Source organism: Castor canadensis, chromosome 9 (assembly GCF_047511655.1).
Source record: "Castor canadensis chromosome 9, mCasCan1.hap1v2, whole genome shotgun sequence".
Taxonomy (NCBI): domain Eukaryota; kingdom Metazoa; phylum Chordata; class Mammalia; order Rodentia; family Castoridae; genus Castor; species Castor canadensis.
The window spans coordinates 83,065,800-83,089,256 of record NC_133394.1 but is presented as its reverse complement, the minus strand read 5'-3'; the positions used below and the strand labels follow the sequence as shown (position 1 = coordinate 83,089,256).

The window sequence follows — 23,457 nt, the reverse complement described above, 5'->3', positions numbered from 1 at the left end:
GTGCAAATCCACCATCACTTAAAAAAGTATTTTAAAAATTTAAAACTGCCTTGATTCAACAAAATTGAAGAATGGAGAATGTACTGCGTTCTATAATATAACACATACTACATTAGGACAGAAGATGCTTATGAAACTTACTCCTGTGATAATTGGAACTTCACCCTATTTTTAAAATTTTTACCTCTTGAAGGAATTTTTGTTCCTGAAATAGTTAAATTCAGTATTGAGTCACATAAAGGGGTGACAATGAGGGTGAAATTTGATCTGCATGACTGAAAGCTAAAACTCTGAGTTTATTCACTTTATGTCCATTAAGTATTTGAGTCACTTTAACTACAAGGCATAGAACTAGGCTCTTAGAACAGAGGAATCATATATTAGAACAGACATCATCTTTTGTTAGAAATCACCTATTTTCACCTGAATATGTGCTCTATGTCTTCCAGTAGCCACACCTTATCCTTAGTGGATATATTAAAGACCCCTATTCAATGTCTGAAGTCCTACACATACAGTTTTTCCTATACATACATATGATAAAATTTAACTTATACATTAGGCAGAGATTAACAATAGTATCAAGAAATTTTCTAATGATTTCTGTAGAAACAATTATTTTAAAATGCATGAATTGTTCACTTCTGGAAGTTTCCATGTAATATTCTCAGGGCTCAGTTAACCATGAGTAACTTAAACCTCAAAGAGTGGAACTGTGAATAAATCTGTATAATTACTTAATCACGTTCTACATTTCCACCAAGACCCCGCAAGCGTTTTTTCTACATTTTTTTTTCTTGCTAATACACTGAGGAATCAAGATCTATATCCATGGGTGAAATTCACAGATGGGATTTCATATCTGTGATTGGCGGTTCAAATGAGATTCAGGGTCAGACACACAAGCACCCCTGGCAGAGATAAAGAATCAAATGAAAAGTCAGAGGATAACGGCCAGTTGTGCGTATCAGTCTCTTTTTCCTCTGCTTTCAGCAGAAACTGTTCCCTATCGTCTGTCACTCATACTCATTACTAGGGCTGTTTCTGCCTGGGCTGGGAAGGACACAGCAGGATATTGCTAAGAATCCTTCAGGCAAAGACAATAATTGAAATATTCTGATTTCAAAATGGTAATTTTTTGGCTCAGTACTGTGCTGTAAGTGGATCAGAATACAGAATAGATTCTTAGTACTGTGCTGTACCAAATGAAGCATTTTTTATTTTGCCATTTCATTATTTCTGCCACTATGTCATATAGTCATGCATGAGGTATACATTGGCAGTATATAATTTTACCGTGCTTGTGTATCTATATCAAAGAAAGGCAACATTTAAAAAAAAAAAACTCTGTTACTCTTGACTCTTAAATGCTTGATTCCAAGCATTTATTAAATGGAAAATCTCTGAGATCAATTTTATATAATTAGTCCTTTTAGCATTGCTAAAAGAAAAAGGAAGTTAAATGAGATGAAATTAATACTTACACATTTCTGTTTCAGCCTAAACCAATGCTAGTACTTTTGCATACTTTATTTCATTCAACTCTTACAAAACTTAGTATGTAGGCATTACTTCTGAAGTGCGATTAAAGACACTGAGTTTACAGAAGTTATGAAACTCCCCAGAGGGTGCACCCATACTACGGGTCAGAACTGCAATGCTGCATTTTCTTTTACTCCTAAATTTATGCTTTTTCAGATTCAAGTTGCTCAAAGTGATGATTGACTAGAGGTGTGGAGTGACCATTGCTTCCCTAACAGTGGCTTATTCTCTATAAAGTGAAAAGGCTAGTATTGTTTTGTTTTGGTTGTACTTGGGTTTGAACTCAGGGCCTCATGCTTGCCCTCTGTCACTGGACTTACACCTCAAGCCCAAAGCTAGACTTGTTTTTTCAAGAGATTTGTCAATCTTAAGAAGCCTACTGAATGTAGTTCATTTGGCAACTTCTTCCCATTGTTGTATTAAAATGGAAAGCACCAGGGCTCAATCAAGTGTTAGAGCCCTGCTTAGTAAGTGTGAGACCCTGAGTTCTAACCACAATGCTGCCAAAAAAGATAAAATGAAAAGCACCAATTCTAGTTGCTCAAGTCAATGTTCTTCTCTGACCTTTTACCTGTTTTACAAAAATAGTTGTACTTCTCAACCTGGGGCAGTATTTGGAAAGGCTCTGTAGAATTCAGGTCTAGAAAACTCAAATAGGTTGTATATGAGAGGGTAGAGAGCAGTTGATGTCTGGTAAATTGGAGCCTGCAAGCCCCCCATAAAGGTGTTCACATCCACTTAAAAACAATGTCCTAACTAAACAAAACACTTTTAAGAATTAATTAAACTTAAGGCTGCAAGTTTATCACACTTAGTGAAAATTAAATGTTGATAGGTACCTGAGCACCTGAAAATAAAGAATATTATTAACATATTGTCAGAAATAACTGAAATACTTACTATTCCATTTCTTTAATTATTTCTTCTCTAAGCAACACTAATTATTTTCAAAGAGAAGAAAGTGGTTCGGTCGCTGTGGTCTGTCTTCAGAAACACTCCTTTAAACATTAAGAAGTATAAAGACCACTATGCCTCATGTTTTAAGATTAAATATGGTTGTCCTTGTTTTGTAAATGTGACAGTTAAGTCACCAAGGAAATTTAAATGCACTATAAAAGATTTCCAAGACATTAAATTATGTACTTCAGAAGTCTAGCACTTCAAAGGTGATAAAACAGACTATGACTATTTTTAAGTAAACGGGTTGTTTTGGGGAGAAATAGAGGAGAAACCAAGAATATTTTACAAGGAGGCACTGCTAGGTTTCTAACAACTCACGCTCAGATGTGAGGCCTGTGTAAGTGAAATTTGCCCTTCGTGGCTGGCCAGGCACCCATCTTCCTTTTTCTTACCTTTTCATTGTTTGCCTCCTGATGCTGTGATCTGGGGAAATGAGTGTCCTCATCTAGAACAGTCACAGAGGAGGAGCTCTGGGCCAGAAGTGCTGCTTGTGGCAGTCAATCCCTCATTGAACTCCCAGGCTCAGCCATGATGGCCGGGTGGCCTGGCTGTGTGGGCACCAAGCAAAGTTCAGTATTTGCTTCAAATGAAAATCTAACCTCTGTGGACCACTATTCCATCTTCGCCTTTCATTTTGTCTCTGCTGTTTCTCTCTGCTCAGCAGTTCTATGTGAATAGATTGGATTATGAGCTAATGCAGGCCTATGGGTTGTTGCTAGGGAAATAAAAATACCCAGGCTGTATTTGGGGAATGGCATTTGTCCTCCAGCTTTTGCCTAGAAACACAAGAGCCTTTCCTTGTTTAGAAGTCTCCCCTTCCCAAAACAGATTTGGAAACTATGGTAAATATTTCCAATTTATTGGGTAGGACTTAGTGCTGTCTGCATTAGGCCCAGCCTGGGTTTCTAGGATTTCCTAGGAGCTTATGATAAGGAATCTGAATGACTCTTCAACTGAATGTGTTAATGTGTTTTTACAGGAGGCGATCGAGATCGGATGACAGCAAATCATGAGAGCTATCTCCTCATGGCGAGCACCCAGAATGATATGGAAGACTGGGTAAAGTCCATCCGCAGAGTCATATGGGGACCTTTTGGAGGAGGTGAGCAGATTTCAAAATCATAGAAAATTAGATAGGTAGACCAAGCTATTCATTTCTTTCCTCCAATTAATGCTACTAGTCAGCTCCTATATTCAAATGGGTGACTATTAAAATAAACAGTAAATTATTCAACATTATTGCCAACTCTTAGAGACTTAATTTAAGTCACCTCTCATTAACAACCAAACTTCTTGAACTATAAAAATTGATGATGTTTTTCTTTTAGTTTTGTTCCATTTTACTAACAACAAACAGTTATGGGAAGCATGCTATAAAAGTAGATTAGTTAAGAATATTTAGGTAAAAATCAAAAAATTTTTGACTAGTGAGTGGGTTGGAAGAGATCCCAGTCTCCAGATGCTCAATTATATCAAAAGAGAATGCCAAAAACTTTTGACAAGAATCTAAGAATCTGATATTTACTGGAATTTACAAAAAAATGCTTTGAATGAGGTATGTAAATTTGATACTATGATTTTAAAACAATCTTTCCATACAATGTCAAGAATATACTATATGAAGAATAAACTAAAAAGTGCTATGGTTAGAACTAAAATGAGGGAGAAACAATGGAATATGTGATTTTGATCTATCCAGAAATATAAAATGGAATTATATGAACAAAAAATTTATTTAAAGAAAATGGAACTCCAAAGTTAAAGATACAAAGACATTTATCTGCAACCAAGAAATCCTAATTCTTTTATATTGATATAGTTAAAAATAAATTGTGTTAAATAAAATTCAACTTAACAAGTCAATTATAATTTTCGTGTTTATATTCTGTTGTGCACTGTTAGTGTCATCAAGAAAAATGAATCCATTAAGCTTCTCCAAAATCAGTGATCACAGGTAGCCACACCAGCACAGAATTCTCAGATATAATCCCAGTAGTACTGGGAAAGAGCTATATGTGAATCTTCAAATCTATGATCCTGGGGGGAAACTCTTAGTATTTATGATCTTATTATATATTCTATCCTATGCAATGTGCTTCATGAGTTTTATAAACTCATGGTTCAAGTTAATTGTTAAGGAGATATATTTTAGCATAGAGTATCCATAATAGAAACAATGGTTCGAATAACAAATCTCTCCCCTTCCTTATTTAGTTGGAGAGTGTTGTGAGATTGCAAGCAAGCTTTTTAAGTATTCATTTAATTTGCAAGAAATATCTTGTGCTTCTTCTGAGTAAAAGAATTTTCTGAAGTTAATACAAATACAGAACCAAACTGGATGCTGGCATTGGTAGACTGCAGTTGTCACCCACAATCTTGTGTTTCAAATGCTCATTTAGTATTAATTAATCCTGTGCTCATTGAATTTTAAAGAATTTTGAGTTTTAAACAATAAACACATGTAACTACAAAACTTTCATTATATATAAGTTCCACTTAATGCTCCTTTAAAAATAAGTAAATTTTCCATAGGTTTAAGTTGTACCCCATATTCTGTGGATTAGTTCACTAAAACCCAGAGTAGATGAGTAATTTGGTAAATATCATACTGTGAGTAACAGAACCAGAAAACAAACCCATGTCTTCCTTCTGCCTTACAGCAAAATAATGTAATCTATTACCTTTACTAGGGTAGTAAAAACCCACAACTATAAGTCCACACCTTATTGATAATGCATTCTTCAGTATATGAAAAAACATTTTTAAAAGTATGATCTTTATGAAGACAGCATAGTGAAGCAGACTAAAAACTTCAAAAATGGGAGTGGATAAAGAAGGGGACTGGAAACACACTGGAGGGGATGAACTTGCTCAAGATACACTGTACACATATATGGAGTTATCATAATGAAATTCCTCATATTATTAATGAATGATAATTCAAAAATGAAATGGTCTTAAATATGATCATTAGAATTAATATAGCTTTTTCAGTCTTTCAAATATACCTGAATTCGCATCAAGAAATTACAAAAAAGAAAACATGTATAAATAATTCAAATGTCCATCCAGGAGGAATGGATACAGAGAATGTGGTATCGTCATGCTGTATATTGAAGTTTTGGTCAATGAGAGCTCTCATTATACAATGGTGGTCCCATAAAATTGTATCACCTAGTGACATCATAGCCATCTTAGTTTATACATACTCTTATCATGATTGCATGACAAAATTGCCTGTCAACATAATTCTTAGCACCTATCTCAATTGCTAGGTGATACATGACTTTACATTCATAGAGTATAATGAAGCACTAATCCATACTACAATGCAAATGTGTCTTGAATATATTATGTTAAGTGAAAGAAGGTAGCCACAAAAGACCAGACATTGTATGATTCCATTTATATGAAAGAATGGAACAGGGAGAGCTATGACGTCAGAAATAGATTAGTAGTTGTTTAGGGATAGAATGTTGGTGTGTAGGGCAATGGTAGCCAAAAAGTATGAAGTTTCTTTTGAGGTGAAAATGTTCTACAGTTGACTGTGGTGATGGCGGTCCCTATCTGTGAATCTACTAAAAAAAACATATTGAATTATGTGTGTAATTGGGTAGATTCTATGAAATATGACTTACATTAAAAGATAACAAATATTCAGATGGGGGAGAAGAACCGATGGAAGTGTGAAAGTAAGACATTCCCTTTCTAACTCCTTAGGCAGAAAACAAAATTCAATATTGAATTGAGATACCTCAACTTTGTTATGTGCTTAAAACCATCCACAATCAGTTTCTTCCTTGTTCACAATGCTAAGAAGCACACTGAGTAAGCTTAAAAGTGAATGAGACTTTTATTGCTCCATCTAAGCAGATACCTTAAAGCAACTGAGGCCAATAGGAAAAGGGGACCAGGAACTAGAGAAAAGGTTAGATCAAAAAGAATTAACCTAGAAGGTAACACCCACACACAGGAAATCAATGTGAGTCAATGCCCTGTATAGCTATCCTTATCTCAACCAGCAAAACCCCTTGTTCCTTCCTATTATTGCTTATACTCTCTCTACAACAAAATTGGAGATAAGGGCAAAATAGTTTCTGCTGGGTATTGAGGGGGGGAGCGGGAGGGGGTGGAGTGGGTGGTAAGGGAGGGGGTGGGGGCAGGGGGGAGAAATGAACCAAGTCTTGTATGCACATATGAATAATAAAAGAAAAATGAAAAAAAAAAAAAAAAAAAAAAAAAAAGTGAATGAGAAAAATGGGTTGTCAAAACATTTATTTAGCTTTGGAAAAGTTTAGTTGTAGTTTTTTCTTCTGTTTGTTTTTACTGGCTTTCTTTCCAATAGTTTTTGAGGCAATGTTCGTGGAGGTGCCTGCTCAGGATGAGAAGAGTAAGAGAATCTATTAATTGTCCTTTCATTAGATCCGCGTGTGCAGCCTTACTTTAGCTACTCACAAAGTTAGAATCTGCCTGTATGTTCTACCTCCTTATGAAAAGAATTAAGTCACAGACCTAGCAAGACAGTGGAAGTATATTTGCAAAAATCCTTCTGATGAGTAATCAGCAGCCTGCAAGCCGGGCTTAGTTCAAAGGCAATGTGGTTTTGCCTGAGACAGGGGCCAGCTGTGTGATCTTGGATGTGCTGTTCCTTCCCTCACCTTTAGTTTCCTCACTTGTAAAATAAGAAGTTTGGACAAAGTTGTTTTAACTTTCCAGCTCTAAAAGCCTGTGATTACAAGTGTCCCCCCATTTCAACCTGCAGGTCAGTGAATTTTCCAGTTGGCTCAGGGACTTCCAAATGCTCACCCTTCTGTCTCAGTGGTGTTGACTTAACTGAGTGGTGTTTCCTCTTCCTAGCAGCATGCTGTGACATAGAAGGTAAAATCAACACTTGTGCCATAGGGCAGAAGCGACTAGTGATGATCCTTTCCATGACAGCCTTACCTGTCTGGACCTGCTAATCAGAGCAGTGATGCTGTGAATGGGAAGACCTCAGCACAATTTTGTGGCCCTCCTACTGAGGAAAGGAAGGCTTGAGAGGCCACAGGATCAGTTGGGGTTATAGCACTAGCATTCCAAATCTGCTTATGGAACAGCCAGGTAGATGAATGATTAACTCAACTAGTAAAGTATTGAGCGAAGGAGACTGAAAGTGATGGAGGACAGATGTAGGGGGTTGGGGTCATGGGGTAATGTTGAAAACTGAGCAGAGTTTCAAACCATAACCAGAGAAATATATTTATATGTATAAGAATACATACATGAATGAGTTGATTTATTTGCCATTCTACATGCTGACTCTTTGCTACTGAGTTTGTTTTATTTTATAGACACATATATATGTGTGTATACATAATATGTGTATTTTAAAAATATGCACATAAAATTAGCACTCACTAATGCACAAGGTCTGAAAAAAATGCTGTGTAGCAAGAGAGTATGTAGAAATCAGGGGGCAAAAACACTCCCCCTCCATGGATTTCTCTGGTGCCATGTGATTTCTGGAGGGACTGAGCCATCCAGCTGTAAAGGTACTGCACAAGAGGAGAGCCAGGAGGTCACTGCAAAGTCAAAGGAAGTGGAAAGGGGCTCCCAGAGCAGCACAGGCACTCTCCCTCCTCCCCTCATGTTGTGACTGCACCTGCTTCATGTGACCAGCGGGCACTGAAGGCAGCCGCAGCCACAGCTGTGACAAGGCAGCCACAGCCCTGCCAGCTCCCGCCCAGCTCTCATTGAGAAAAGGGGAGCTGAAGCAGGAGGAGGGGCAGGAGAAGCTCCCTGCAAAACCGCCTCCTTGCACAGCCAAGGAGCCTCCTGGAATGGGCACTGGATTCTGATGTGTTGATTCCCCCGGGAGCTGGAAGACAGAAGGGAAAAGGGAGAAGCCTACAGAGAGCATCAAAGGCTGAGGGGTGCTGTAAAAAGAACAGGGGAGTCCTTTGCAAGGAATCTACCATGCAGTGAAATGCTTTCTAAAGAAGGTGCCATGATTTTCCTTCCCTTTTGCACAGATGAAAGGAGCCAGCAAGGATTGTCCTGAAGTGTTCCTGAGGGGCCTTTTGTCATTGTTCCTCTTTCCCCTTGCACAAGGCTATTTGCTGACCTCTCCAGAGGAATCTCAGTCCAGCTGAGAAGAGATTTTTTAATAAAACTAAACAAAACAAAACAATTCCTGCTGCCTGAATGGGAGTTGTAGCTCGTTGGCTGCAGTTGTCTCTTGTGACATTTTGTAATGTCTGCGGAAACTTTAAAAGAATACCTTAAAAACTCCCTGGATTAGGAAAAAGTAAAGGGAGGAGATTTTTTTTTGTCAAAAGGAGTACATAAGAGTTGATTGCTAACTTATCCTTGACCCAGCATCTGGATTATCAAAACCTTGGAGTAATTAGCACTTCAAACCTAATAAATAAACAGGCATGAGAAGGAGTGGCTGTAGGTTTCCACACGGAGGCAGATTTTAAAGAAGCCTGATTGGTCTCAAGTTAGGGCTTGTATGATGCCTGAAGACCGACATTCTGGGGGACGCCCCTCAGGTGCCTTAGCATCAACTCCTTTCATCCCTAAAACTACATACAGAAGAATCAAACGATGTTTTAGTTTTCGGAAAGGTAGGTAGATGACATGCTAATGTCCTCTTTATACATATATGTCTATTCTCTGATGCTTTAAAGTCTGTTTGTTCTCAGATAAAATGAGAGTTTGAAAACCAAGAGGTTAGAACTGTATAAGAATGATTTGGGTGTGTCCTTGCTTGTCTATATTTAGTTTTCAAGGTTCCTATTGATCTGTTATAACTGTCTGTGAATGGATAAAGAAGGTGGGGCTTAAAGAATGGTGGTCCTATAGGGATCACCTTGATTGACAGGGAACTAAGCAAGTCAGGGTGACCACCCTGAAAGGATGGGCCACAGCAATCTTGTATCCTCTGCAGACCCAAATTGAGAGCTGTGTTCTTGCAAATCCCTACACTGTGTCCCACTACTTTGGTTTTGGCTCTGGCTGCCTGTGCTTATCTCACCTCCCCTGCTGAGAAAATGCTGATAATAAGATTATCTGCAGTGAGCTCTTTTCAGGAGGCTTTCAACTGTATTTATTAACATTGGCTAAAAATAGCAATCATCTTGACTTTCCAAATCTTTCATAAGATGGCTTTGAGAAAGGACAAAGATACGAACTGTAAGGAACAGGGAGTGGAGAAATATAACAACTTACAATCAATAAAAGAAACAGACATTTCTGAATTGACTTACTTTGGGGAAGCTAAAGGGTATAAAATGAAATGTTTTCAGAAAAGACTTTTGTATAAAAATATTTTTAAATTTCTTTTTGCTTTAAAATGAAAATAATTAAATGGAATGGCTGTTTAAGTAGAAACCAGGTAATTATAATCTTAATATATAGAGTAAGCCAGTAATTTAGTTAAGAGGTGAGTTGAATGACACCTACAGCTTTTCCCATCTCCCTTTCTTCCTTGATCTGCCACCTTTTAGTTAACCCTCCCGATTTAGTAACCAACTAAAAAGTGAGAGGAAAACAAAAGAAAAATCAAAAACACAAAAGACAGGGAAACTTTTTAAATGAAACCCTTATTCCTTTCAAAACTCTTTCTTGTCATATGTTAATCAGCAAGGAATTTAGGTATTAACTTGTATTCTATTTCACCCACAAAGAAAATTAAATAAGAGGTGTGTGATTTTCATAGATGCATAATATTTCATAGTTCTGTGGTGATTTCATGGATACTGTTAAATTACATCAACAATAAAGATATTAACAGGACAGAAATTGAAAAACGCTTAAGGACTATTTGCTTAAAGAACATTCCCCTTTTCTCCTAGCTCCTGTATCCCTTAGCAGTAACAGGAGGTGTTCTGGAGATTATTAATGCTTCTTTGCAGGCCAAAGAGAGGCATTTTTTACCTTTCCTTCCTTTCCTCTTACAGTAGTGGATGGAGTGCAGCAGAGCTGCAAGAATGCCCAGAAACAAGCTGCTGTTCCTTTCTTGCTCTCTTCCTCCCTAAATACCAAGGAGGAAGGCAGTGCCTGTGAAGAAAATCCCCATGGGCTGACAGGTGGCAACACAGGAGCAGGCACAGCTTCCCTGTGTTACCTCTTGGGGAGGTATCTTTTCCTCTGCAAAGTCTTAGCAGTTTGGGGATGGTTCAGTATGAGAGTCAATGACAATTAAAAGATGTTTCCTTTGCACAAATGTGTCCTGCTTTCTATCAGAACCAGAAATAAGGGGCAATGCAGGAGTGTGGCTCAGGGATGTAGGTGCCCAGCTGCCGCAGCTGCTGCTGCCAGACTGCTCAGCGCTGCACATAGCAGTCATGGCAGCAACAGGCAGCAGGAAGCGCAGGCGCTTGGCACTTTATTGAAGGTTTCTTCTTAAAGAATGAACTTCGCTCTCAATCCTTGGTTCCAAATCATGCCACCTTGAGAAGAGCTTGTCTTTTATGCTTTTCTAAATCTCCTGGGGACTCAAGTGTTCCCAAGTGGATGTGGGTTTCTTTGCTCCTCCGCGCAACTTAAGTCATTTCAAGCAAAGCAGTGAGTAGAGTGTGCAAAGTGAGGCAAGGAGCCCAGGAGGAAAAAGTGCTGACGTAGCTGTTTTTCCTGGCCCACGTTTAAAATATGTATATTTTACTGTCATCAGCATAGAGTTAAGGATTTTAGAAATGCTGTCAGAATGAAGGGTGGAGTTGGGGGAAAGTTTCCAAAGCCTGGTCATACTCACTTCTCAGAGAGCCTTTCTTCCAGACCTCTTCTGTCCTTTCCTGCCCTTTTCATCTCCCCTTCTTTGTGCCAGCACTAATTAAGGTCACCAAAAATGTTTTTTCCAGTGGTTTTGCAAACCTAGGAACTAAGAAACATCTATTGGGCAGGAAGCTGGGGATTGTGGTGTTTTAGATTTGTGCTCTGGTGAGAGATAGAGTAAAATCTACCTTTTGACTGTTGATTTTGAAACTATAAATTTTCATTATCTCTTTAAGGCTTATATCAGAAGCATAAGCTATGTTTTGATTGTATGGGAATGTATAGCAGTTTGGATCTGGAACACTTGGGCACAGGCATAATAGACTAGATTCCTTTATTACTGTGATTCTAAGGAAACTAAACTAAAATGTTAACTCTGACTTTACCTCGGGATTTTTTATTTCCTTTTTGCCCCTGAGTTGCCCCTTTATTGGGGGTAAGTCATCATCAGCTCCCCAGTGATTGTTCATGTTCTGCACTATTTAGTGGTCACACAACCATGGTTTTGTTCTTCCTTATGTATCCTTCCAGCCCCTTTCTGTGTCCATCATTGTAGGTTTCATGCCTTTATTGCTTTATGTCTGCAACTCACTTAACCTCAGCAGTGACTATTTAAGACACCAGTCATTGTCACCCCTGCTCACCACCACCATTTTTCATAAATTCCTACAACACATAGTGCAGTCCATTTTGTAAAGCATTGCTCAATCTGTATTCCCCAAACATGCTCCCAAACAGCATTCCACAGTGAAAACGTTTTTTGTGAGTCCCTATTGCCTGTAGGAGTAAGCCCTACCTTGTGTAATCATCAGTACCTTCTATTCTGACTATTTATTGCCTAGAGAACTAGCCTCCTAGTTCCCCAGACTAAATCTACTCTTTCTCCCTCAGCACACCTAAAGAGATGTACCATGCCATCTCTTTGCCTTTGTTACTTTGTCTCCTCTGCTATGATGTGCTCTCCTCCATCATCCATCCAAATGTTGCCCTTTGTTCAAAATATTGTTGGCTCACACTTTTTTTTTTAATCAAGTGTTCTCTGTTCATCAGTAATACTCCTCATTCTATAGCCCTTAAGATTCATGTATGCTGCCTCTTGGTCACTGTATCCTGTAGCCACCTTAAGTGGCACATTTGTAACACACACACATACTTGTTTACTTCCTCCCAGAGTGAAGGATAGTGATAGATCTTTTTAATCATTGATTCAAGATTGATTGCAAACTGATGAAGTACAGTATTACTATCTGTCTTTTCCTGCTAGTCCATAGGCAATAGTGAATTAAAACAGAATGGCTTCATAGTGATAGTGCATAAGACCAACATTTTCTTTAAAATTTATTGTGTGTTTTTGTAAGATAATTGTATTTCTTAAATGGATTTTCCAACAAAATACTACATATGCATCATATAATTTTAAGCTGCATTATAAATGAGTCCATCATTAGTTAATACATCAAAGTTTTATGGTATCTCCATGTTCCTGGAGATAAGGTAAACAAGTTGCCACAAATGTATGAATTCACAAACTCTTGGAGGTTAAAGAAACATAGATAGTAATTTCTTAGTCTGTGATAAGAACTATATCAAATTTTTCATGAAATCCTAGCCCAAGGCTGAATAGGGACTCAACAAAAAGGCAGTGATTCGCCTGAACAGCGTGACCTCAGATTTTCTCCTATATGATGCTGAGATAGTGGTCTGCATGCCTGTGGAAGCTGTCTGAATTGCATTAACAAATCAGTCATTTAAAATCATCTGTACCTTTAGCTGTAAGTCACATCCACTGCTTTGCAGATGTGTGGCCTAAGACAGATCACCTAGCATCTTAGATTTTGTTTTTCTGTTTGAAGAAGAGAGAACCCTTGAAGAATGTCTGTGGGTGTTGAATAAGGAAATACATGTAAATTGTACAGCATGGCAGCAGATCCGAGACCTAGGCCACTAGGTCACCATGCTCACTTTATAACACTTTCTTCATTTTTCCAAGTCTCTGTTTCTCTGCTTTCAGCATTCTGAGTGTGAGAAGAGTTAACGTTCTACTCACTACTCCCTGACTGCTGTGACTCTTAGCTAATTGGATTAAAGGGTTTCTACTTGTAGAAATTTTCATTTTTCTTTTTTTTTTTTTTTTGGCCACTTAAAAAGCTGGTGACAAATTGAAGTAAGCTTTAGCTGGCTTTGTTTCTTAGTTCCATACTAAAATGAATGTCTTTTGTTTTGATTTGTTCATATACCAAGGGTGAATGTTATTGAATATTTTTATAGGTGATACTAGGATTTATCCTGCTAGCCAAGCTACAGTCAGCAGAAGGAAAATAAATCAATTCCCTCTGTGCTGAGCATGTGCTCAATAAACAAAAAGGGATAGAAAACTCTGTAATAACTCATAGCAGAGAATTTGAGCAACAATCTAGAAGTTTTTTTTTTTTTTTTTCAATTTGATTTTTCATCAGGAAATCCACAAAGCTTTTGTTTTGGGGATTTTATAGAAATTCATGATACAACTTAATAACTATTGAGGAGTTTAATTTTACAAGAAAATTATTCATTCATTTTCTCTAATTAGAGATGTGAAATGGTTTGTTTTCAGGCATGTATTTATTTCACAAATGTTTGCAGAGAACTTTCATCTCACTCACCTTAATATTAGACAGAGGATTTCCCTATGGTAGAATAGAGTACAGGTCGAGCATCACTAATCTGAAAATCCAAATCCCAAATATGAAATTTTTTGAGTATCAACATGATGTCACAAGGGGAAAATTCCACAGCACCTTTTCTTCTTCTTCTTCTTCTTCTTCTTCTTCTTCTTCTTCTTCTTCTTCTTCTTCTTCTTCTTCTTCTTCTTCTTCTTCTTCTTCCTTCTTCTTCCTCTTCCTCTTCCTCTTCCTCCTCCTTCTCCTCCTCCTCCTTCTTCTTTTCTTCTTATTCTTTCTTTCTTCTTCTCTTCTGGTACTGGAGTTTGAATTCAGGGCCTCACACTTGCTAAGCAGGTGCTCTACCACTTGAGCCACTCTGCCACCCACACTATAAACCTTTGTTTCATGCACAAAATTATTTAAAATGTTGTAGAAAATTGTCTTCAACCTATGTATATAAGATGTATAATGTATAAATGAATGCCATGCTTTGACTTGGATCCCATTACTAAGAAAATCATTATAACTAAATATTCCAAAATCTGAAAAGCCCTGAAATTGGAAGCCCTTCTGCTCCCAAGCATTTCAGATAAGGGACATTTGGAGTCCCTTTAGACCTGGGGTGAATCTCACTTCGGTTCTTGTATTTGATACACCTTGAGAAATTTACTGAAACCTCTCTGAAGTCCATAGATGTATAGTATGTTGCTGGTATGTAATATTATTTATGGTAATGATAAATGTAAACTAAATACATTTAATGTAATTATTATAAAAGTGCAATCTTCTTTTGATGATTGAGGGCTACTCCAGTAGAAATGGACATGTAAATAACCAATTACAAAGTGATGTGTGAAGGAATCAAAAAAGAAACATGAAGATTTGGATCTGGGCTGGAGGTTGAGGAGATGTCAACGATAACACAGGAGAACATATGAGTTGACCCTTGCAAAATAAGGTTCCCTACTCTGACTCATGAAGGCAGAACCTGTCTACTCCACAGAAGCAGGAAGACCTGATAAACCATGATCTATTTGGCAAACAACCAGTGGGTTAGTACAACTTGATAGCATGTTTGTGAGGAAGCAGCAGAACTGAGAGTGGATGTGGTGCAGTGCTTGGTACTCAGTGGGTACTCCCTAACCATCTGTTGATTGAATGGTGTATAGAGAGGTAGAGATCAGATTGTGAGGACTTGATTTCATGAAAACGAATTTGGTTGCAAAACATAGGCCATTACTGGTGTCATGGTAAGATATGAAGCAGAAGAATGGTATGATCCAGTTGACAGCATTTGCCTGGGTTGAAAACTCTGCTCTTCAAAAAGTCCTGCAAGATATTGTTTATCCAATCTAATGCAGTGACAGAGAGTTTGGAGATGATCAAGTAGTAGTTAATTGAGTGGCACAGGGAAGGAGGAATCTAGAGGTTGACAGATGGCACATCAATGGTGAGGGAGGACTGTTGCTACCAGTAATCAAAACTAAGGTTGTAGGAAGTAGAAAGGATGTTAAAGAAAAATGATTTAGCTTGTTTTAAAAATTGGGGATTTGGGAATATTTTGAGATAATCCATGTTAAAATCTTTGGCACCTAGAAATCCAGTGCTGAGATCTTATCAACAGCCCAAATTAAGATACAAATCCAAGAATAATTGACATGTTGTGAGATTAGATGGAGTCCAGAAGAGAAATTATATCAAGTTAAGTAAAAACAAGGCTGAGGACAGTCATTAAACTAAGAAAAGGACATAGTAGGTTGCATCTTCAAAAAAAGAGACTGGGGCTTCTGAGGGCGAGGATCATGGAAACAGGAAAGATCAAGATGAAGGATTGAGACCCTAAAATTCAAAGGGAGTGAGGCAAAAGTAGAAAGCAAATGTGGCTCTTAATGACTTGGCAACTAAGAAGTTGTTGGTGACGTTAGGAAAATGTCATTTTGGTGGAAGGGAAGGGTCAGAAGTCAAAATGCAATAAGTATGCAAGTGGATAGCAAATGGGGAGATGGAGCCAGGCTTCTTCTTAACTAGGAATCAAGGAGAAAAGAGGTAAAGTAATTTGGGGCAAGTAAGTCCTGGAGGGCTTGTCCCTGCACTTGTGTGTTTATTCTTAGGAAGGATAGAATTTGAATATATTTGTCTAATTACATTCACCGACTTGACAGGCTGCCTCTAGCTACTGGGGATATAAATGACACGTAAAGGAGACTCTTACACATACTGCAGTATATCTAGATTTCTTCTCACACACTCCAGTTGAAACACCCTCCCACATGTTTAATCAATTCACCTGCATGATTAACTTTCTCAGTCCAGTGACAAGTTCCCTCCTGGATGATGCTTTAAGGCACCATCAATGCACTGTCAGGGGGAAGGAAGCACAAAGGGCCTCAACACCCAAATATTCCACGGTCAGTATTATCAAAGAGTGTGAAAACTCACTGATAATTTAAATAGGCATAACAGGGATTGTTTGCATGACTCATTCCACAGGGACTATTCTTGTTAATAGTTTACTAATCAATGTGTCCTTTCCCCAGGCTGTTAGTTAGGAGCAACACATGACAATTGTGTTAATTTTAAATTTTGAGATTTTACTGCTCCATCAGAGATAATTTTAAGTAAAAGTTTTCCTTAAATAACATTTTTCCCTATCAGTAATTTTTCTCACAAAAACATTTGTATGCAGGAGACCAACCAATACATACCATGGTAAGTCAGGGATGTTTAGTGTATTCTGTTTCCAATGCCACAATGCACCTATTGTAAGATTTTTACTAATTCCTTACAAGACCAGGTCTACAGCAGAAGATTTTCATTTTTTCATGGGAGTTTCTAGTCATATGTACACAATATCTACAAGCTGTATCTTTCTTACCTATTATATTGCTAAACAAGCATTAGTTTTCTGTGAAGGACATTGTTTCCTTAGTAGCATGCTTGAGGAAGTACCAGAGGTTTTCCCTTCTTTTTTGGTTCTGACCTTTCCTGCTACCCAGAGAGTTTGAGGTCAGCCAACTTGTAAGTGACAGGTCTCTTCCTCCATGGTTGCTTTAACCATTGTGCACACTGCACAGTATTGTGCAATAGAAATAGAAATCTTACAGCCATGAACAAGCTTTAGCTCCACCATTTAATAGCTGTGTGACTTGGGCAAGTCACTTGCTTTTTTGTGCTTGGAGTTCTTATTCTGTAAAGTCAGTGAAATGTAAAATGTAGTGGTGGTACCTATCTCTTGGGGTACTATGAGCTTTAAATGAGAGATGTGCAAATTAACTGCTGGTACCATGACTAGCATACATAAGTGTAGCTGGGCTAGTATCACTTTTAAAGCATAAAAAAAGTATATGCATTTTTAGAATTTACTAATATTTTATATTACTAGAAAATGAGTGTTCACGACAATTGTGTTAAATTAAAAGGAAAGGACTTGGCCCAAAAGACCAAAAATCATATGTTCTCCCTCATATGCGGACATTAGATCAAGGGCAACCACAACAAGGGGATTGGACTTTGATCACATGATAAAGCAAGAGCACACAAGGGAGGTATGAGGATAGGTAAGACACCTAAGAAACTAGATGGCATTTGTTGCCCTCAATGCAGAGAAACTAAAGCAGATACTTTGGGGCAACTGAGGCCAATAGGAGAAGGGGACCAGGAACTAGAGAAAAGATTAGTTCAAGAAGAATTAACTTAGAAGGTAACACACATGCACAGGAAATTCAATGTGAGTCAACTCCCTGTATAGCTATCCTTATCTCAACTGGCAAAAACCCTTGTTCCTTCCTTTTATTGTTTATACTCTCTCTTCAACAAAATTAGAGATAAGGGCAAAATAGTTTCTGCCAGGTAGCGAGGGGGTAGGGGGGGAGAGGAAGGGGGTGGGGAGGTTAGGGAGGGGGTAGAGGAAGGGGGGAGAAATGACCCAAACATTGTATGCACATATGAATAAAATAAAAATTTAAAAAAAAAGGAAAGGACTGATATTCAGCAATGAGCAAAGGCTTTTAGCTGAGTAAATCTGGACATGGATTTCCATTCTGTCACTTGGTGCTGTGTAACCAACCTTGAACAAATTATTTAGTCTCTCTGAGTCCCAATTTCCTCATGTGCCAGTAGAAAGAATGGCAACTACCTCATATATTTCCTATGAAAATGAATGAATATATGTCAAGGACTTAGTATGTAATACATACCAAATAAATTTAAGTTTCTTGCTATACTTTCTAGGCAAATTCTTATTTTGCCATAAAGGCAGACCTGTGTGTTCAAAGAAAAAAAGGAAAAACAAAATACACATATGAAGAAAACACATCCCTTCCTTTATTATCTCTGGAGTAGTTGGCAAAAAAAGAAATGCTGAGAGTTTCAAGAAAATAAAGACTTTTTCATTATTGTATAAACTTAAGTTTAGAAGTTGTGTTCTAATTTGTAGCCCACATAGAAGTTAAATTGGAATATATTTAAAAGATATTCCTTCTGGGTTTGTCGAGGACTGTTACATATTCATCAAGAGTGAAAAATCACAAATACATTGTATCTATTCTCTAATGTCAACACATTATTTTTTGAATGACCTATAAATGCTTTGAAAGGCTATTTTCTTTCAAAACATTACAGGCAAATAAGCATCACATTTGTTTTCAAAGAACTCTAGAAAAAGAGTCAATATCATTTATCACCAATTTTCAAACCTTGTTATTAAACACTAGAATATCTCCAGAATCATTATCACTAATGAATGGGTTGCTGCAATTAACAGAAAGCATGGCTAATAGGGCTTAAGCACACAGGGGATTATTTTTCTCACTTTAAACTATCTGGAGGAAGGTGCTGCTGGTATTGGGTACAATTATTTCAGTTCCAGTACCTCTGTTGATCTTTTACCCTTTCTCTAGTGATCATAAACCAGTGGTCAAAAGATGACTATTACAAGGACTTACATTGGGCCCAATTTCAATACATGAAATAGGTCTCCAAATTTACAATAGTTACAAATTATATTACATATATATATATATATATATATATATATATATATAATGTATATAATATCTAGAAATAAATTTGGAAGAGTTGAAAGATCTTCACAATGAAAACTATGAAACATTGGTGAAAGGAATTAAAGTAGATACAAAAAGGAAAGATATCCCATGATTAGGGATTGGAAGAAATAATATTATCAAAATGATAATATCAGCATAATCAAAATAACTTACAGATTCAATGCAATCCCTATCGTGATATTAATGACATTCTTCTGGGACTGAAAAAAAAACATAAAATTTGTATGGAACCACAAAAAAAGAGAAACAAACACAAACAAAAACCCCAAAACATTGTACAACCATTGCAATCTTGAGCAAAAAGACCTGACTTCAAAATATACTACAGCACCTTAGTGATCAGAATAGCATTGTATTGAAATAAAAACAGACCCACAAACCAACACAACACAGAGATCCTAAAAGTTAACCCTCACATCTGTAGCCAGTTGACTTTTGACAAAGGTCACAGAACACAGGTTGGAGAAAGGATGATTGTTTCAATAAATGGGGCTGGGAATATTAGAAATCCACATGAAGAGTAATCTGTCCCACTCCCAGTGTGATGAGAAGGATGAAAGTTGTAAGTGGCAGGTCTTTCCTCCATCGCTGCTTCAGCCAATGTCCATAGTATTGCGCAATAGAAACAAAACATCTCAGAAATCCCACAGCCATGAAAAGTCTTAGCTCCACCATTTACTAGCTGTGTGACTTGGGCAAGTCACGTGCTTTTTTGTGCTTGGAGCTCTTCTTGTGTAAAATGTGTGAAATGTAAAATATAGAGGTGGTACCTATTTCATGGGTGCTGTGAGCTCTCATCAGTAGTTACAAAATCAACTCAAATTGAATTAAAGACTTAAACCTAAGACCTTCATTTATGACACTACTAGAAGAATAATAAGGGACACCCTTCAGGACATTGGAGTGGACAAGCATTTTGGGGGGGACAATACTTCAAAAGCACAGGAAACAAAAGCAAAAGTAGGTAAATGGGATTGAGTCAGACTAAAAATTTCTGCACAGCAAGGGACACAATCAACAGAGTTAAGAGACAAAACACAAAATGAGAGAAAATATTTCCAATTTGTACATTTGACAAGGTGTTAATATCCAGAATATATAAGGAATTCAGAAAACTCAGTAGCAAAAACAACAAACAAAAGTAATTAAAATAACCTGATTAATAATAGGCAGTGGACTTAAATAGACATTTCTCAAAAGAAAGTGTACAATTATCCAAAAATGCTCAACATCACTAATCATCAAAATGCAAAGCAAAACCACAATGAGATATCACCTCACCCTAGTAAAAATGACTTTTCAAAAACACAGAAGATAACAAGTGTTGGCATGGATGTGGAGAAAAGGGAATCCTTGTACAGTATTGGTGAGAATGTAAATTGGTACAGTCATTATGGTAAACCATATGGAAGTTCCTTAAAAAAATTAAAAATATAATCACTACATAATCCACCAATCCCTCTACTGGGTGCATACATATCCAAAGGAAGTGAAATCAGTATATTGAAAAGGCATGTGCATTACTGTACATTGCAGTACTAATACTATACACATAGCCAAAAAATGGAAACTGCCTGATTGAATGGACAAAGAAAATTTAGTACATATATACAATGGAACACTATTCAGCCACAAAGAATGAAACCCTGTCCTTTACAACAACATGGATGGAAATAGCAATCATTATATTAAATGAAATAAACAAGACACAGAAAGACAAGTATCACATGATCTTACACATCTGAGAAATCTAAAAGTGTTCATCTCATAGACACTACCCAGAATGATGGCTACCCAAAGAAGATAGGGAGATGGGAAGGATAGAGAGAAAGTGATCAGTGAGTATTAAGTTATAATGAGATAGGAGCAAGAAATTCTGATATGCTATTGAGGAAGGATAGATAATATATTGTATATTTCAAAAAACTAGAAGAAAATTATTTTCATGTTTTTACCATAAAGAAATGGTGTTTGGGCAAATAGATACTTAATCATCTACTTAAACATTATACAATGTGTACATGTATCAGAACATCACACCATACCCATAAATCAAGGATACCATGTTTTACCCACTTCTCGGCTCATATAAAAAGAAAGACAAGAAAAAGGAGTGATTGGCAATTCGAGCTTTTTGTCTTTCCTTTTTCATAGAAAAGTAAGTTTTTCTAAAAGCTTCACAAAACTTCTTAGCCATCATTATGCCAGATGGCCACCTCACTTCTGGAAAAATGGGAGAAGTATTTAATTTTCCAACTTCTAAAATAGAGATACTGAGAGAAAATAAGAGTGTGAATAGCTGTTGAAGTATTAAATAATGCTTGACATCCCATTATCAGAAATTGCTTGTTTTAAAATCTACATACAAAGCTTAATAGACCTGTTGCCTACTGAGATCTTTACTGCCCTTAGAAAATGCCATTTTTAATTCTGTTTTGGATATTGATATTAGGCCATTCAACCTTATTTCCTAAAAGGAATATACGAATTTCATTAGTGCAGATTTTATAGCAGGTATAGAATTGGCTTTTGTTATTATGTCCTCCTTAGCTAAGAATACCGTCTCTGGAAGCATGTTTTTATTGCTTGGAATGCGATGATTTTACATTACTGAACCCATAAATTATTTTCCAAGCAGAAATTCAAATCATCTGTTGTTATTATCAAATCCTTAACCTAATGGTTATTAAATAATTTCACAAACATTTTAGAGTCTTACAAAATTTCAACACATAGTGTTTATTGTAAATAATAAATAATGTGTACTTTGATAAAAACACAATATATAAACACCTGAAGTACCAATATAGAAACCCTCTTAGACTATCAATACACTTAATTTTTAAAAAGTGAAGAGCAAGGAATCTTTCCTTGGAGTGGGTACCAGTGAGAGGGGGGTGAGCACAAGGAAAGGGGGAATGAGACTATATATGGTGGTTATATTTTGTGCTCATATATGAAAATAGAAGAATGAAATCTCTTGAAATTATTCTAAGAAGGGGGAGAGATGGAAGTAAGAAAATGATGGAGGGGATAAATCTAGGCTATATTGTAATTGCATATGTAAATATCACAATATATCCCCCTATACAAATATTATATGGTAATAAAATCATAGAAAAAAAGATATCCTCTGCTGGGGCAAACCACCATGACTCCACCCCACCACTTTCAGTCTTCATTGCCTTGTTATTTTAATTTTTCCCCTTCAAATCAGCTCATACTATAAAGTTTTAAAGAGCAAATACTGTGTGAAGTATTTTATGTGGAAGAAAATTCAAGTTTGCTTTTCTTGATTTTATTCTTTTAATTACAAATTAATGCAAATTGGATATAAAGATGAAACTGTAAAAAAAGCCAAATTTGACTATTGTCTTTGGGATTTCTACACTTAGCTTTTGAATTCAATTCTTACCCAGGGCAGAGTAGGAGGAAAGAGGAAGAGAACTCAATTCTTGAGTTACATCTTATTATCTTATTTTTTACTTCCAAGTGGATATATCAAACTCAGTATTTCTGTTTCCATTTTGAGCTAAACATAAAATACAGAGGAAAACATGCTACATAATGTAAACCCTTTACATTTAAAGGATTATATATAATAAATTTGCTTATATAATAATGTGTAATACCAAATGTCAAATACCTGCTAGCATTCCAACTTTTGTTTTCCTTTACATAGAGTTTAAAAAAAGAAAATGACATATAACCTAATAAGAGAGATTACATATCTCAAATTCACGTTATTTCTTCAGGTATTTTTGGACAGAAACTGGAAGACACTGTCCGTTACGAGAAGAGATACGGGAACCGTCTGGCTCCCATGTTGGTGGAGCAGTGCGCGGACTTCATCCGACAAAGGGGGCTGAAGGAAGAGGGTCTCTTTCGACTGCCAGGCCAGGCTAATCTTGTCAAGGAGCTCCAGGATGCCTTTGACTGTGGAGAGAAGCCATCATTTGACAGGTACAGATAAGGTTGTACTGGCCATCTTTCATTTAGAAACTCAGACTGAACTGAAGTCATGGAGTAAACTAGGAGGACCTAAGTTTGGGTTTTGTGGTGGAAGTTTAGAAGATGAATTATCTGGCCAAAAACAGTTTTGATTCTTTTTCTAAGTAACTTAATAGCATTAGTAGTTATTAATGATAACTGTTACTATTTTATTAAATTAAAGCACAAATATATGATACTAAGGTATCATCTCTGGCATGTTTTTTTGTCTACCTTAAATCATTATTACTTGTTATTTTCTTTTGGTCTTAAACTAAATTAAACATTTGCATTGGAAAAAGTGAACTTGTAAAATAATAGTCTTCTAATGCTTGTTGCTTTTTTGTAATTATTTCAGTTAAGGGATAGTAAAAAAATTGATATGTAGAGATTGGAATGTTGGCAATGTCATTAAAAGTAACTATTTAATAATAATAAAAACATTATATATTTAAACATATAGCTCACCCTTAATCCAGAGTAGATTTATAAGGAAACAC

The 23,457-nt window shown here is 36.7% G+C and overlaps 1 protein-coding gene across 9 annotated transcripts in view; it reads left to right on the top strand.

Annotated features, from left to right (window-relative positions):
* Window positions 1-23,457, top strand: part of Arhgap24 (Rho GTPase activating protein 24) — a 473,771-nt gene that overhangs the window by 406,152 nt on the left and 44,162 nt on the right. For 8 of the 9 annotated variants that reach the window (XM_074041831.1, XM_074041829.1, XM_074041830.1 and 5 more), the window contains 2 exons: window positions 3,482-3,604; window positions 22,723-22,930. In XM_074041831.1, the coding sequence (XP_073897932.1) occupies window positions 3,482-3,604; window positions 22,723-22,930 (331 nt within the window). Of the gene's footprint in view, window positions 1-3,481; window positions 3,605-7,769; window positions 9,111-22,722; window positions 22,931-23,457 lie in introns of those variants that run through there. The other variant, XM_074041833.1, reaches the window with a different exon arrangement.